Below are 14,979 nucleotides of genomic sequence, written 5' to 3'. Positions count from 1 at the left end.
TGTGTTATAGGAGCCTCTACAGTAGACAGTCGTGGAAACTCTTGTCTCAGCTTTGAATTGGGATTTTTCAGTCCAGAAACAACAAAGTATGTATATACTAGGACTGTCGTATGGGTAGCCAACAGAGAAGCTCCTCTTTCTGAACCTTTGGGAGTTGTAAGTTTCGGTCACCTCAACGTAGAAAACACAAGAAATTAGACCTTAGACCTGTTGCTAGAGAAAGAGGTTGTAGGTAGACATAAAAAACGGGGGACTGAAATAATCGGTCTATCATAATCATTTAATACCGCGAGCATAAAAATCAAATTTCATCCAAATCAATTAATTAAATAATAAAACCGAAGAATCAAATATAATTAACTCAATTAAATCGATATCAATATTTTTTTTATATCATTCATGCTTAACTCTCGTCATTTATTTCATTTGACTCGTAAATTGATAAAATTACTGACTCTGAGGACGGGGACAAAATATAAGAGTGAAAAAGAGTATACACTACACTACAATACAAGCTATACTAGTATAATGGAATAAAGAAATTTTTAGAACAATAAAATTGTGATCTTAAAATTTTTTTGTAAAAGCTGCAAAAAGGAGCCCTTGTTTGAATCATTCAACTTTGCTCTCAAAGTGCACAACTCACTCACAAACCTATTATTACACTTCGAAATATCATTCACACAACTTGGTAATTCTCTGTAATCAAATTTGTCCTCTGGGCAAACTTGGGAGGAGCTCCACCTCTTAGGGGAATCACGTTCACCACCTGCAACAGCATTTCTCTCCCGTAAGGAACAACCCATTTAAGTAATTACAAATTTTAACAGCACGGTTTAGCTGACACACAAGCCTTCACAAATATGATTCAATCCCATGTTCAAAAACAAACAACAGTAACAAAACAATGGCATATCAAACCTTCAGGTCACTGTATATACTTGTGGCTGAAAAACGGACAGATATGGGGAAGAACGCTGATGAATCTGCTGGAGGCACAACAAACTCCAGCGATCCACTGCCAATAAGTCAACAGGAAACAAACACTTACAATCAACCAAAAGCATATCAAAATGATCTCATGCAACATGTTTTGCAGTGTTTAAAAATATGCACTGACCTGCGGTTAGAGTTATCTATGAGAAGTATGGACCATTCTAAGGTGGAATTTCTGGAATCATACCTGCAAGACAAACAAGACAGCACAAATATTATAGTGCACATATAAGCTGTTCCCAACTTTAACATCATAGTGTTTTCACAATATGCCCAAAGTTTGTCAGTAACATCTTATGAAAATATACCCAATGAGCTCAGGACTAAGGCCTAGTTGAGTTGAATTGAGTTTATCCATCTAATGGGGCCAAAAAAAATAAATTTTGCAACATCTTGAAATGGTTTCCATTTACCTCCATTCACCATCAATCTGCCTGATATTTGGTGCCTCCCGAAGAGCAGGAAGAGGTACAGAAATAACGACATTTCGCAGATCAAACATTGATGAAGCTTCATATTCAATGCTGACATAAGTTTCATTTCCAGAAACTGAGGGCCAGCAGTTGACTGCAACACACCAAAAATCATATCAACCATCAAAGCCTACAAAAGTGATTATGCATACCAAGAATAAACAGAGGATATTAGATTTGAAACCCACTGGACAATGGCACCATTGATTCATCTGCACTTTGCATTCTCCACTTCAAAAGACCAACACCAGCTGCATCTCCAGCTGGACCAGTGGGGAAAGGCCTATTAGGGTCCTTCAACCCTAGAATGTTTTCATTGGAAAACAACTCCTTGTTCATGTTAGGATGCGTCTTGAAAAGAATGCCTGGATTACTGCCATTTTCAATCTGAAAATAAAGTTTTAAAGAAAAATGGTAAATTCAGTAGTATAAAGGCATTAGAAAAAAGGTATGATTCACTTTGAGGATAACATGAGTCCTATCATGTAATGGAGTGAAATACGAGGAGGAAGTGGTATGTCCTTCAATGGCAAGTAATACCATTATGCAAGGTTAATGCAACCAGGGATTGGATATTGGCCAGGTGGAAGGCAACATAATTGGGAAAAAAAGGAAGCACAAAAGAGAAAGTAGTATTCTGTCATGAGTAATGTGAATAGTTTAAATCACATCCATGGCCCAACAAAAGATATTGGCCTAGAAAAATATGGAAAACAGTAGAAAGGGAAGGCCCGCTTTCTGGTCTCTACAAAGCACATTCTTCAATAAAGAAATCATACTGATTTTGGGTGCCAAATGGGCAACCACCCATCCCCAAGATTCGAACTGAACAAAACTTCTTGCTGATTTACCAGGAAAGTATAATTTTGAGGTCAACATCTTTGAAAGATGCAACCTTATGAATTTCTCACACAAAGTCTTTATTCAGTAAAAACCAAACTGTTACCTGAACTTGGATGAGTCCATCTTCCTGGTTAAGAATTTGAAGCGACAAGGTCCCTTGAACATCAAAGTTACTGATTCCACCATCTCTTTTCAGTGTGACATTGAGTTTTTCCTCAGCAGTCAAAGTGATGGGATCAGTTGGAGGAGGTGCAGCCACTCTGGACTGACCTGCCTTTGGCTGCACATCTTCGACTATCAGTTCACCCTCTGCTTTCAGGGATGCCAAGAACTGGTTTGTTTTTTGTGTTTTACCAAGCTGCATGCCAAGACCTTTAGGAGGAGCGGTTGCAGATGAAGGTTGGCGGCCTAACATTATGAGCATGTGGTCAGAATATATTCTGAAACATAAATAAGAATTCTGAAAAACAATTGATATGAAACATGTCCAGAAAAGTGAAAAACATAGTATTTTTATTATGGACTTACAGTAAAGCAAGTATAACCAATTTGTAAAAAAATGAGAAACAAATTAAAATCCAACACATGTAGCGGCATACTAATGTGACAAACCTTTTGGCTTGGTAGAGAAGGAATCAACTTCAGTGGTTAATCCAAACGCAGAACCACTTCCAAAGCCACTTCCACTACTAGAAATGCTCACATCACTAAAGCTACTTTCAATACGTCCAGAGCCCATTGACATGAACCCTCCTTTATCACCTCTATTCTTATCAATCTGCAGATTACACAACAGGAATCAATAGACCATATAACAGAAGCGATTGAAGGAGACACAAACTTAGAACAAAAGCCAAGAACATTGCAAAACATATACCTTGCTCTTCTCAATCTCACTAGCTTTACGCTTCATGACATCCTTAGTTTCATTAATCTTGCTCTGCAATACCAGCTTGTGCAACTTCTCTTCATGACTCTCCATCTCACAGTATTGCTTAACCTGTGCAACAGTCACATTTTCCTTGTGCCCAAGACAGACGACTTCATCAAAAGCAAAGATCAGCTCAAAAGCAGTCTTTCCAATACCCTCCTCATCTAGAGAGTAAGAATATTCAGGTACCTAGAAAAATTTAAGATATCGAATAAATGCTCTGTTCTACATAGCTGAGACAAGGATGTTACAAAGGCTAAAATTTGAATATGCCTCAAGCAACAGCAAAACTTCATGAGATACAAATGTGACAAGGAATGAGCAGCCAAGAACACATAGAGGAAAAGGAAATTGAGATTATATTTGCACCTGATGTTTGTACAACTATAGATACACGTCAAGTTCCAAAACTCAAGGAAGATCAAAGAAATAAAGAACCAAATGCTTTACTCTTGCATAATTTATTATGTTCATAGATTTTAAAAGATAGAAAAGAAATCAAAGAGCAGCTAACACATACCAGCTTGGAGAGCAGTCTCAGAGTCTCCAAATCTTCAAGAATGTTGCTCTGTTTGTTTGTTACAAGAAGCAAATAAAGAGCTTCTATTGGTTGATAAACATAACGCACATTCTCAGTCTCAACATATGTGTGTTGCTTTCCTGTGCCCACCAACTTAGGAAAAGCTGCAAGCAGACCTTCAATTCTTATGCGAGTCATGTCCACAAACTGCCTAGAGACAAGCACTGAAAAAAGGGGCAAAATGTCAGTGAAAACAACAAAATTTTTTCACTCAACAATGTAATTTTAATCACAATGGCACAAGAGAAACAACTATAATGAGCAAGCATGAAACTCACCTTTGCCAGACTTGCTTATAATAGAAGCAGCGAGTACAACCTAAATACCAAAATTAAAGGGTAAATCAGAAGCAAGCCATAAGAAAAGCACTTCTACACATATGTGTTATCATTCGTAAGGGGGACAGAAACAAATGCTGAAAGATTTATTTTAAGAAAACAGAAATAAGCAGGAACAAAACTAACATCAGTGCTGACCAGGAAAGCTGGGAGAAAACTTAAATAAGCCAAAGAAGAGAGAATTGCAATAATAAATATGCTGGTAGTGAAGATCAAGTTAATAGATGGCCATGAGGCAAAGAAGCAATGATCGTATAAATGCAGAAAAAAGAACATGAACCTCCTAAATTTGTAAGGAATAGTTCAGTATTTCTCCAAAACCATCCCACAATTCATTTGATACGCATACATCACAGAACAACTTAACAGAGAATTCATTCAAAATCAGAATACTAATAAAGAAGCAGGATTGAAAATGAAAACAAGATCTATACCATCTTGGCGTATCGAGAAGCAAACTAGGCAGTCAATACCAAAATTGAAGCTTTAATCAGAGAACCTAGTAGACAATGAAAATCAAGTTAAGATAAAAAAAAAATAACAGCGGGAATCAAGATAAAAATAAACGAAAAGCCGAACGAAATTCAAAAATATATAAGAAAAACAGTAAATCTGAAAACAAAAACGAAAAACGAATCAGAAGATTTGGTCAGCAAAGACATCGACCACCTCAGATCTATATCAGCAACCATGCACGTAAATGCCAAATATTAAAAATCCAATTGCAGCTTTTGGCAGCCAAGAAAATGAAAGAAACGAAAATTAGGCGAAACGACGGGAAAGAATAAAAAAAAACAGCTCCGACTGCATACAGCCTTCACCAATTCGAAGGGTTGGAAACATGGAATGCAATGAAATCGAAAGATGCAAAATTTAGATCTACAGATTTCGTCCTCCGAATTAACGATTGAGCTCGAGGGGTACACAGATCTGAGAAGGAGCTTACCTCGATCTTCTTCACTCCTGCGATATGGCTTCGGTTAGTTCTTAGTTCCCGGGGGGGTACGTTTATACATCGTTTCCCCCGTTATAGAAGCGTTTTGGCGGATCCATCGTAGTCTAATTGGGCCAGTTCTTGGATTATTAAGCCCAATCTTTACGGCCCCACTTTGTGGCCTTCTTATTTTTCTTTTTTTTTTAAGAATTTCAAGTATTGAAAATAAATTGAATGCACAATTTAAAAAATTAAAAAATATTATAATAAAATTAAACACCAAATTAATTTCAAATATTTTGACTACTTAATTATTTTAATGGAATGGAATTGTTGATGACATTATATCACTAATTAATCTTAGTAAGAATAATTTGGAAAAGAAAATCTTATTCATAGTAGCAAAGCAAATGGGATTATTTGAATTCAATAATTAAATAATTTATTGATGGTAAGACAGAAATAAATAGTTGTCTGAATTCTCCAAAGTACCCTCAAATTGCCACCCGATATCGTTTACCGACTTTCATTTCCTCATCTTCCTTCTCTTCAACGATCTGCACATTGTCTTCTTCAGCTCACCCCCCAAATCTTGAGCCCCTCTTTCGATTCCCTGAAATTCTTGCATTCCCAGATTTTAATTTCCCGATTATAGCCTTGAAAACGTCATGGATCTAGCGCCGGAAGAGCTTCAGTTCTTGTCCATACCAGATATCCTTAGAGAATCAATTGCAATCCCAAAAAGATCCCCAAAAACCTTCTATCTCATCACCTTGGCTCTCATTTTTCCTCTCTCTTTTGCCATTTTAGCTCACTCTCTTTTCACCCACCCAATCTTGGCTCAACTGGAATCCCGTCCATTTGCCGACCCGGCCCAAACCCGTCACGAATGGACCCTCCTCTTCACCTTCCAGTTCTTTTACCTCATCTTCCTCTTCGCCCTCTCTCTATTATCGACTGCTGCAGTTGTCTTTACAGTTGCTTCGCTGTACACATCAAAGCCAGTCTCTTTCTCTTCAACGATCTCAGCCATACCCAAGGTTTTTAAGCGCCTTTTTATAACTTTCACATGGGTTTCTATCTTGATGTTTGTTTACAATGCCCTGTTGATTGCTTTCTTGGTCATATTTGTCATAGCCATTGATTCCCGGAATACCATTTTATCGTTCTTGGCGTTTATGGTAATTGTGGTGCTCTTCTTGGGTGTTCATGTTTACATCACGGCTCTATGGCATTTGGCTAGTGTGGTGTCGGTGCTTGAACCGGTTTACGGATTTGCAGCAATGAAGAAGAGCTACGAGTTGTTGAAAGGGAGGGTGAAGATGGCTTTCGTTTTGGTTTTTGGATATTTGGCAATTTGTGCTTTGATTGGGGGTATTTTCGGGATGGTGGTGGTACATGGAGGAGAAAGCTTTGGGGTTTTTGGGAGAATTGTGGTCGGGGGATTTTTGGTTGGAGTTTTGGTGATAGTGAATCTGGTGGGGTTGTTGGTGCAGAGTGTATTTTACTATGTTTGTAAGAGTTATCATCATCAGGGAATTGATAAGAGTGCTTTACATGATCATCTTGGTGGATATCTTGGGGAGTATGTGCCTCTCAAGAGCAGCCTTCAAATGGAGAACTTGGATGTTTGATTGAACCAGGAAAAATTGTATTTTGTGAAATGACGAAGAAAGGAAATATCTTTCAAATGGGTATGTGGGATCCTGCTGTTTAGTGCTTTTCACACATTTGTTCCCCTCGTTTCCCCCTCCCCCTCCATTTTATTTTTCTTGCAATAAAAGTTTTAGTATGTAACTGTCTTTCGTTTCTGTTTTAGTTTTCGTAAGTGTTAAGCACTACTGGTTGAATGATAAACTTGTATATTAGACTGCAAAATTTATGGTAGCTGAATGATCTTATTGTTCTTTCTCGTATGTTTATTGAGCAATTAGTGTTATTGTTGGTGCTTAGTGTTGGATTGCCTATATTCTAAGATTGTTGATCTATTTCAAATTTTAGGATTACAATAGTGACCTGAGGATCGTGTAATGAACAGTTGCATGTTAATTTCCTTTATTTGTAGTTTGTTAAAGCAAATTGGAAGCTATTGATGTGAGAAAAGAGATTACTGTAGTGTAAGCCTGACAGGTGTTTCGTGTTTGGCTGCCCAACAGCATGCAGACATTTTAATTTCGATAGCCAGTGGTCATTATGTAGCTTTCACGGCCCTTTTGATCGCAATGACCCTTTTGGAATTTGGTTGTGCATTCCCTATTTCAACCGAAGTTATTTGTTTTAATTGAAATGTATCATCTTCTCTTATAGGAAAAGAGAGGTAAACACCAGTTGTGGCATGGATGCATTTTTTCTTTTGTAAGGTTTATTCAACGATTCCGCTTATGTTCACTTGCATAGTGCAATTATGTGATCATACTCGCGGTTGGAGTATTATTATTATTATTATTATCATGTCCAAGTTGAAAGACCTCCCTCAACCTCAGGTTCTCGCCAGGACATGTCTCTAGCGAAAGCTTAGGTATCTTTGAGAAAAATCATCATGTACAACACATCTAGGGGTTGATTTCAACCTTTTTTCCTCCTTTCTGTTGTGGCAAAAAGAAAGTTAAGAAATGCATGATATTGTAAGTTTGCATACAGGAGGGAGGAAAGTGGATTAACAAATGTACATATATTTAACTAATTTTAACTTTTAATCTACTTGCTAGTTTGATAACGAAGAAATGAGAGTATTCCATAAGGACTTCGCAAACAAGAAGCACACATTTGATAATTTGAAGTAAAGTTGTCATAATACCATACATGAAACAAAGTAGTTGGTAAAACATGATTGTTGATAACAAGAGGCTATGCTTACAGACAGCAGCCACTTCATTATCACACACAATCTTATTCCTTAAAAACTATAAAGCGGCAGAGTGGAGGAAGTTCATCCCTGCAATTCAACTGTCAGCTTCCCTTTCCCCCTTCTCCCTTCCAACGATTGCACTGCATAAGAAAAGAAAGTTCGTCAAGCTTACAAAAGAGTATCACTTGCACCCAGAAAATTAATATCGTGAATTCATGATAATAAATCCTGTGATGGAAAAAGGCAGTTCGTTTCATTAAGAAATGTTTGCAAGGGAATCAATGGAATCATGTATGTCTCAAACAACTTTCTAAATATATAGCTGTTCTTTCTAGAAACAAAACCCTATAATCAGCAAAGAAGATATGAATTCCAGACTACTTATTCAGTTGAAAAAGAATGAAGTACGCATGAGTTAAATTGGCTGGTTGGTTTTATTATTCTAAGTCATCTAGTAACAACAACAACAACAACAACAACTGGGGTGGTGGCAACGGGCCAGGTCCTTCACAGGCTTCTGGGAAAAGAAGCCATCAAGTTAATCTGTCTTGGGGGATACAGTTTCTTTTACAAGGCAATCCAGATCTTTTGAAAGGAACGTAAAGGAGGAAAAGAGACATTTGAATAAACTAATTATTAGATGATTTTATCTCGGCTGCAGAGAGCATCCGATGACAGTCTTTGTAGCAAGTGGTTCAGAAGATTGATTTTGTAATCTTTGAACCCAAATTTGATTGATTGGTCAAGAAAAAGGGCGAGCTCGGATAGCTCACCCATTAACTTGTAATTTTTATTTTTTTTGTTTTGTCCATTATTCACGATTGATACTTGTCAAAATAAAAAAAGTAACTTTATGGCCTGCTTGTTATTTTTCTTGCTTATGAGGCTGTTCTTTAGGCTAAATAACAGTTTAATTGGGGCTTTGTTGGTATGCTGAGTTATGAGTTTACTGGGGTTGCAGAATCATTATCTACTGTTATGAGCTTTGTTCTTTAGGCTGTGTATCTATTGGGGTTTCTGAATCATGTGGTTATGTTTTACATGCTATAGGGTAAGGTGATATGGCTGGTCGTATTACAAATGCTGCTGTGATCTGAAGTATGGTTGTAATGAGGTGCTTTTAAGGCATTATCTCCTCAGGGCTGTATGTTCATTAATATACTGTTAATTGAGTAATAGCATGAATTCCAGGATGTTTCCAATCATCTCCTACATAAATTAATAGCCATGAAAAGAAAGCAAGCACAAACCAACATTGAGAAACTAACCGAAGAATCTCAGTGAAATGGGCAGCGATATTAAAGTCGCCGGCTTCCCTTGCTTTGAGAATGCGGAACATGAGAGCCAGTTTAACCTGAGTCCTGGCACTCTGTTGGATTATGAGCCTAGTTTCTCTCTTTAATTCCTCACACTCTGATTCAATCGCTTCGAATTTTTCTTTAACTTGTCTTTGCCCTTCCCTGATGTTCTTCTGTTCTTCGCTGATTTCCTCCATCTCCATCTTCAACCTCTTGAAGCTTTCCTGCATCGTCTTCATTCCATTCCTTCTCTGAATCACAACTTCTCCTTATTAGCTACGACTAAAAATAATGACACAGCATCAATTGTAACAAACCGAAATACAAGTTTAATCTTACATGCTTAGTCTTCGATTTGGAACGCTGTTTCCTTAGCGCCGCCATCTGCATACGGCCTCGTAACGTCAATGGCTCCATTGTTTCCTGAGATAAATTGCCTTTTGGTTTCCTCCTCCTTCTGTATGTGCATATACATGTATATGCACGTACATGTATATATATATATATATATAAAAAAACAAATTGCCCAAGGAACGATTTGATGCGTGAACAGAAGCTGTTGGAAAGGTACCGAATCTCGCGTTGTCGCGCGATATCGGTCGATAAAGGCCAAGGAGTCGCGCGACCATAGGTGAAAGTATTACCCTTTGCTCCATTTACGTGTGCGTAACGGCTTTATGTTTTCACCTGTTTCGTTCGATCTGTTGACTAAGTGTCCTGCGTTCGATGAAAAAGTCAAGCAGGCACTCGCGAGACACTAGAGAGATCGCACGACATCGAACAAAAAGAACGACAATTCGCACGAGCCCGACCGATATTTCGCAAGGCATTTGTCCTTACCTGCCTCAACACATTTTTTTTATGCAAAAGAATTCATTCACCGACAGCAGAGCGTTCATTGCATAATTCAAATCAAACATTGTGTTTCGTTTGTCACCATATATTTGTGATTCAGAGAAGGAATGGAATGAAGACAGTAATGAAGGAAATCAGCTATGAACACAAGGAACATCAGGGGAATTAAGGTCATAGACAAGTTAAAAAGAAAATTTTGAAGCGATTGAATCAGAGCTTGAGGACTTGAAGACAGCAACTAGACTCATAATCCGGCAGAGTGCATCCCAGTTCAAATAACAAGCAGTATCACTCAAGTCACTTGCCTCTTGAGTCACCTATCTTCACTTCATGCCTCCTCATTTCATTTCTCCATTTGATTTTGATCCTGGAAGAAAATTTCAGGTTGAAATTATAAGAAAATAAAATCGCAAGTGTCATGTCAGAAAAGTTTAAACGACACGAAATGTAAGTGTAATTTATTTTAAATAAAAATTTTAGACATAATTAAACAATTTTTACTATTATATAACATATAATTGCATCCAACATAACAAATCATTTTTTTACTACATTTATTGCTCTTCACCATGGGTTCCACAAACTTTAACTACCCTCTTTCTTCTTCTTCTCAGGAAGAAAACCACCGTAACCTTATTCCTCCTTCACATTAGCAAACTTTAATAATACACCCTCCCTACCTGCTTTCTCAATAGAAAATACCCGATATGGGCTATCAAAATGTATGCTTACCTGAAGGCATTTGATTTGTGAGAGGTGGTGGAAGTTGGCGGTGAGCCACTCGAGTTATACAAAACCCTACCATTGTTCCAGCACAACGAGGAAGTAGCAAAGAGATATAAAGTTCTTTCTTGCAGCCATTTGAGTGTTTTAGATATTATCTTTACTCGGAATCATGCTTTGTGACTCCAAAGAAAAATTAAGACAAACTAATTAAGAGAAGAGTTTCAAAGCAACATCACATATATATATATATATATATATTGATCATTAAATCAAACTGTCGAATGCTTAAGTTTTATTCATTTTTTTTTATTAATCTAGTATACATTTTATGAAGTGTTTATAAAGAAAATAGTAATATATATTTAGATTTAATATTAAAAGGTTTTTTTTAAGTAATATTAAAAGTTATTAATGACATTATAAACAAATTAAGCAGCAGTAACAAAGTAGAAATAACCAAACCGCAGAGATAAAGCTTTGATTTCCTGCTAGTTTTGAAATGCGGGGAGGCAAGGCATGGATGATGGATGCGCTCGTGAGGCACTATATATTCTGAGAGCGGGAAATTTGGAAGATCGCACGACATCGAACAGAAGGAACAAAAAGTCGAACGAGCCCGACCGATCTTCACCCACTTTGTCCTTTTCAGCCTAAATACTTTTCTTTCTTTATATATATAAAAGAATTCATTGACCGACGACTCTTCTATCCTAACTCGTCACTGTCACATTCATTAAATAAATTAAGGAAAATGTTGCACGAGCTTAGCTTCTATCTGCCGAACGTTAAGAAACTTCAACCATTGGGATCGAATTATCGTGAGTGTATTAACAAGAAAAGTAAAAAACATAAAAGAAAAATAGAAAGGAAACTAACATAACAGGAAATTGTAGTGTGCTGGCCAGAGGTGGATTCTTCCTATCCTGGACAGTATTTTTTTTTTTGAAACACTAGTCTGCTACCCAAGAGTAGTGGTAGCATTACAAGAACACAAAGAAACTATCTGAACTACACAAAACAGAGCATTTTGCTCATAAACAAGGAAAAGGCAGCCTATACAAAAGCAGCGCTGCCATAAAACAGAACCCAAAGATATCAAGAAGAAACAATCAAGTAGCCATCAAGAAGGAAGAAAGCACTCATAAACGCACGTAGAAAAACCAGGCCACAAGCAGAGAAGCCAGCAGAGTGAAAAGCGAAACTGCATGCAACAACCAAACCAAAGATGATCAACGAAAAAAGGCTTTGGGCAACACTACCCGATAGCTCTGGACAACACTATCCTGGACAGTACGTAGCTGTGGCTCTTTTTGCTTATGAGGTTCTTATGTTGTGTATGCTTACTTGGATTAATCCTTTTTGGCTTCATTGCGTCCGCTTTGAGTCTGGACGCTGCAAATGTAGTTAGACTAATTAGGCAACGCCCAGAGGCCTGCACTGATTTCTGTTTGCATGTCTCTTGGGAATGGCTCTGTAAAGAGGGTATAGGTGACCATTTTTACTGAAATGTACAGAAGGTGAAATCGGGTTGCACTGCGATGATGCTAGGATGCTCCTGGGGATGTTTTTTTTAGGTCTTCTCAGGAATTGTTTATATTCCAGCAGGAAGTTTGATCCCCTAGCCAACCAAATCAACTCTATTTTCTGGTTCTTCCTCTTCAGAAGCAGGTCAAGCAACGGCAGGGAACAATATATCCTGCATGTGCTGACTGTCGCACTACGACTGGGTAGTTTTTTTATACTTTTATGCGAAATGAAGTGAACAATTGCCTTAAAAAAAAAACATTAACAGGTTCAAACTCATCTCTCTCTTTCAATCATCTGAAGCTTCCGACCAGATCCATAGGGCATCAACGGCAGGATAGCGATAGCCATGCACACACATCTAATCGCCAACGATTGTTTTTACTCTCTATCTATCTCCTTCAGCTCAGCCAAATGAGTTCTGGGTAGGAGTTCCTTCAGCCAACATTCTCTTCCCAACATCAACCAGTAAACTTGTCTTCACTTCCGCTTTTTCTGGAAAAGCCTTGTGCTTGTGGTTTTTGGTCTTCATTAATTAAACTTATCGAATCTTGAATTCTCGTCGCTTTCATTTGGTCAACAAAGAATTAAAGTCTTAAAAAAAAAAAAACAGATAATAGATTCTTTCAAGGCGGCTGCAATTGCCTACGAAAACCGATCTTTGTCCCCGAATGAGAGGAAGTCAATCCTGATTTATAACTGTTTTTATCAAACTTTAATTGGACCTTTAACAGGCATGGAAATAAGGTGGTCAAGAGGGAGTACCTAACAGGATTGAACAAGTTCATCAGAACATGGCAAAGCAGAACAGAGGGAAGAACGTAGAAAAAATGGCAGCTTTTCCAAAAGGAAACATTCCAACATATTTGGATTATAAAATGGCAACGAAATCCTTAATTCAGAGAACCCGAGCTTTAGTTAGTCTGTCTGCAATACATGCATGAAGGAAAACCTTATAGTTTTGCCAGTGTGGCTTAAAATTTGTTTTATTCGTCAACAACTTGTAAAGCCATTGATGGCTCAAAAGAATTACGTTATTTAAATCGCTTGGGATAATGAGCTGCTGGAAATCATTGAAACTGTTCCTGATAACTGAATGCTACTTGACTTCTCTTTCCTTCTTCTGTGAGTTTCTCTCTGCTTTGATTTGCTTGGCCTGGGATTTGACAAAGGCTCTGTCGGCTCGGGATGACAGATTTTTGCTTTGTACAGTATAACTTGATGGTGATTCCTTAGATTGTGCTGTGGTGATGTTCTTCACTGTTGTTCTTTTGATCTCATTACAATCTGGGGGTGTTGTTGAACTTGTAGAGTCTGTTTCGATGCTGCTTATCTGCAGCTTTAGCCTTCTATGGTTTCTTTTGTACAAGCAAGTTGTTAATGAAATCATCTCCACTTTTTTTTTTTAAAAAAAAATAAATATATCTATATGGTTAAAAAAATGGAGTTCTAAAATAGTCAAGCAGGGCACAGCAGGGGTGATGTGCTCGCGACGCACTAGATTATACCAGAGGGAAAGTAGGAAGATCGCGCGATATCGAACAAAATGGAATAAAAGTCGCACGAGCCCGACCGATAGGTACCGCTGATGTCCTTTCCACCTAAGATCCCTTTTTATATATATAAAGGAATTCATTGACTAATTACTTCACTAACAATGTTACTTTTTTAATTGCATAACCAACTTTTCCATAAATTTTAGTATTTATTTTTATTGGATTTAAAAATATGATAACAAAACTTTCGGTAACTTCTGATTGTGACATTATTCATTGAATAATCAAGGAATATGTCGCGCGAGCTTATCTTCTCTATCTGCCGAACGTTAAGAAGAAGCTTCAGCCATGGGGATTCTCGTGAATGTTAAAATTAACAGGTTCAATTCAATCTCTCTCTCTCTCTCTCTCTCTCAATCATCTGAAGCTTACCGACCTGAACCATAGGGCATCAATGCCTGGATGGTGATGGCTCCAACGATTACGTTTACTCTGTAGCTATCTCCTTCTACACAGCCAGATGAGTTCTGTTTTGGAATTTGCTCCCTTTTCCTGGAAAGCCCCTTGGGCTTGCTTGTTGGTTTTTGGCTCTTCAATAAACTAATTATTGAATCTTGAATGCCCGTCGCTTTCATTTCGACAATACAGTGTTAAAGTCTACAAATAAACAATTAGATTTTTTGAATGCGGCGGCTGCAATTACGTACAGAAACCGACTGCGAGGAATACTTCAACGATCATTTATAACTGTTCTTTTATCAGACTTTGACGTTAAACCGACCTGGAAATAAGGTGCTTAAGAGGAGGCAGAGGAAAAAGAATTTTATCATCAAATTAAGTAACATTTTTTATTTTGAAAGGAAAAAGAATTTTATCAAGAATGTAACAAAGGATTGAACAAGTTGATCAGAAGATGGCAAAGCAAAGTAGAGAAAATGGCAGCCTTACAAAGGGAAACATTCCATCATATTTGTATGAAATCCTCAATTCGGAAAACTCCAGGTTTAGTTGGTTAATCTGCAACAGGATGCAGCTGCTTGCTGAGGGTATGATTTCCTCGCGGATCATCTAGTATGTTCGTGGCTCTAGGTTATTACCCACACTGGCAAACCCTTATCATGATTCATGAATTTCATA

The 14,979-nt window shown here is 37.6% G+C and overlaps 3 protein-coding genes across 4 annotated transcripts; 1 reads left to right on the top strand and 2 right to left on the bottom strand.

Annotated features, from left to right (window-relative positions):
- Positions 403–5,197, bottom strand: LOC18607047 (coatomer subunit delta). Its single transcript, XM_007041008.2, has 12 exons — positions 5,108–5,197; positions 4,596–4,660; positions 4,102–4,141; positions 3,764–3,987; positions 3,190–3,432; positions 2,925–3,090; positions 2,416–2,720; positions 1,658–1,856; positions 1,410–1,563; positions 1,121–1,183; positions 922–1,018; positions 403–769 (listed from the first exon to the last, which is right to left on the bottom strand). The coding sequence occupies exons 2-12, from the start codon at positions 4,596–4,598 to the stop codon at positions 680–682; spliced, it is 1,584 nt and encodes a 527-aa protein (XP_007041070.2). The 5' UTR covers positions 4,599–4,660; positions 5,108–5,197; the 3' UTR covers positions 403–679.
- LOC18607046 lies at positions 5,579–7,047 on the top strand. The gene has a single exon (XM_007041007.2). It carries the CDS (start codon positions 5,764–5,766, stop codon positions 6,727–6,729), a length of 966 nt encoding a protein of 321 aa, XP_007041069.2. The 5' UTR covers positions 5,579–5,763; the 3' UTR covers positions 6,730–7,047.
- Positions 7,809–9,747, bottom strand: LOC18607045. Of its 2 annotated transcripts, XM_018115941.1 has the most exons (3): positions 9,581–9,746; positions 9,212–9,492; positions 7,809–8,083 (listed from the first exon to the last, which is right to left on the bottom strand). In XM_018115941.1, exons 1-3 carry the CDS (start codon positions 9,656–9,658, stop codon positions 8,038–8,040), a joined length of 405 nt encoding a protein of 134 aa, XP_017971430.1. In that variant the 5' UTR covers positions 9,659–9,746; the 3' UTR covers positions 7,809–8,037. The 2 variants fall into 2 exon arrangements, with proteins under 2 accessions (XP_017971430.1, XP_017971429.1); XM_018115940.1 differs by lacking the exon at positions 7,809–8,083 and having other exon boundaries at positions 9,043–9,492; positions 9,581–9,747.

The sequence above is a fragment of the Theobroma cacao genome, chromosome 2 (genome assembly GCF_000208745.1).
Source record: "Theobroma cacao cultivar B97-61/B2 chromosome 2, Criollo_cocoa_genome_V2, whole genome shotgun sequence".
Taxonomy (NCBI): Eukaryota; Viridiplantae; Streptophyta; class Magnoliopsida; order Malvales; family Malvaceae; genus Theobroma; species Theobroma cacao.
Note: the sequence above shows the minus strand (reverse complement) of the source record. Positions and strands in the feature narration are given on the sequence as shown.

Bases quoted from the DNA above. Each gene is read 5' to 3' on its own strand.
- LOC18607047 (XM_007041008.2), bottom strand. The intron at 3,988-4,101 runs GTGAGTTTCATG...CCCTTTTTTCAG, and splicing joins TATAAGCAAGTCTGGCAAAG to TGCTTGTCTCTAGGCAGTTT. The intron at 1,857-2,415 runs GTAACAGTTTGG...CTTTATTTTCAG, and splicing joins ATGGACTCATCCAAGTTCAG to ATTGAAAATGGCAGTAATCC.
- LOC18607046 (XM_007041007.2), top strand. From the start codon at position 5,764: ATGGATCTAGCGCCGGAAGAGCTTCAGTTCTTGTCCATACCAGATATC.
- LOC18607045 (XM_018115940.1), bottom strand. From the start codon at position 9,658: ATGGAGCCATTGACGTTACGAGGCCGTATGCAGATGGCGGCGCTAAGG. The intron at 9,493-9,580 runs GTAAGATTAAAC...GTTGTGATTCAG, and splicing joins CCAAATCGAAGACTAAGCAT to AGAAGGAATGGAATGAAGAC.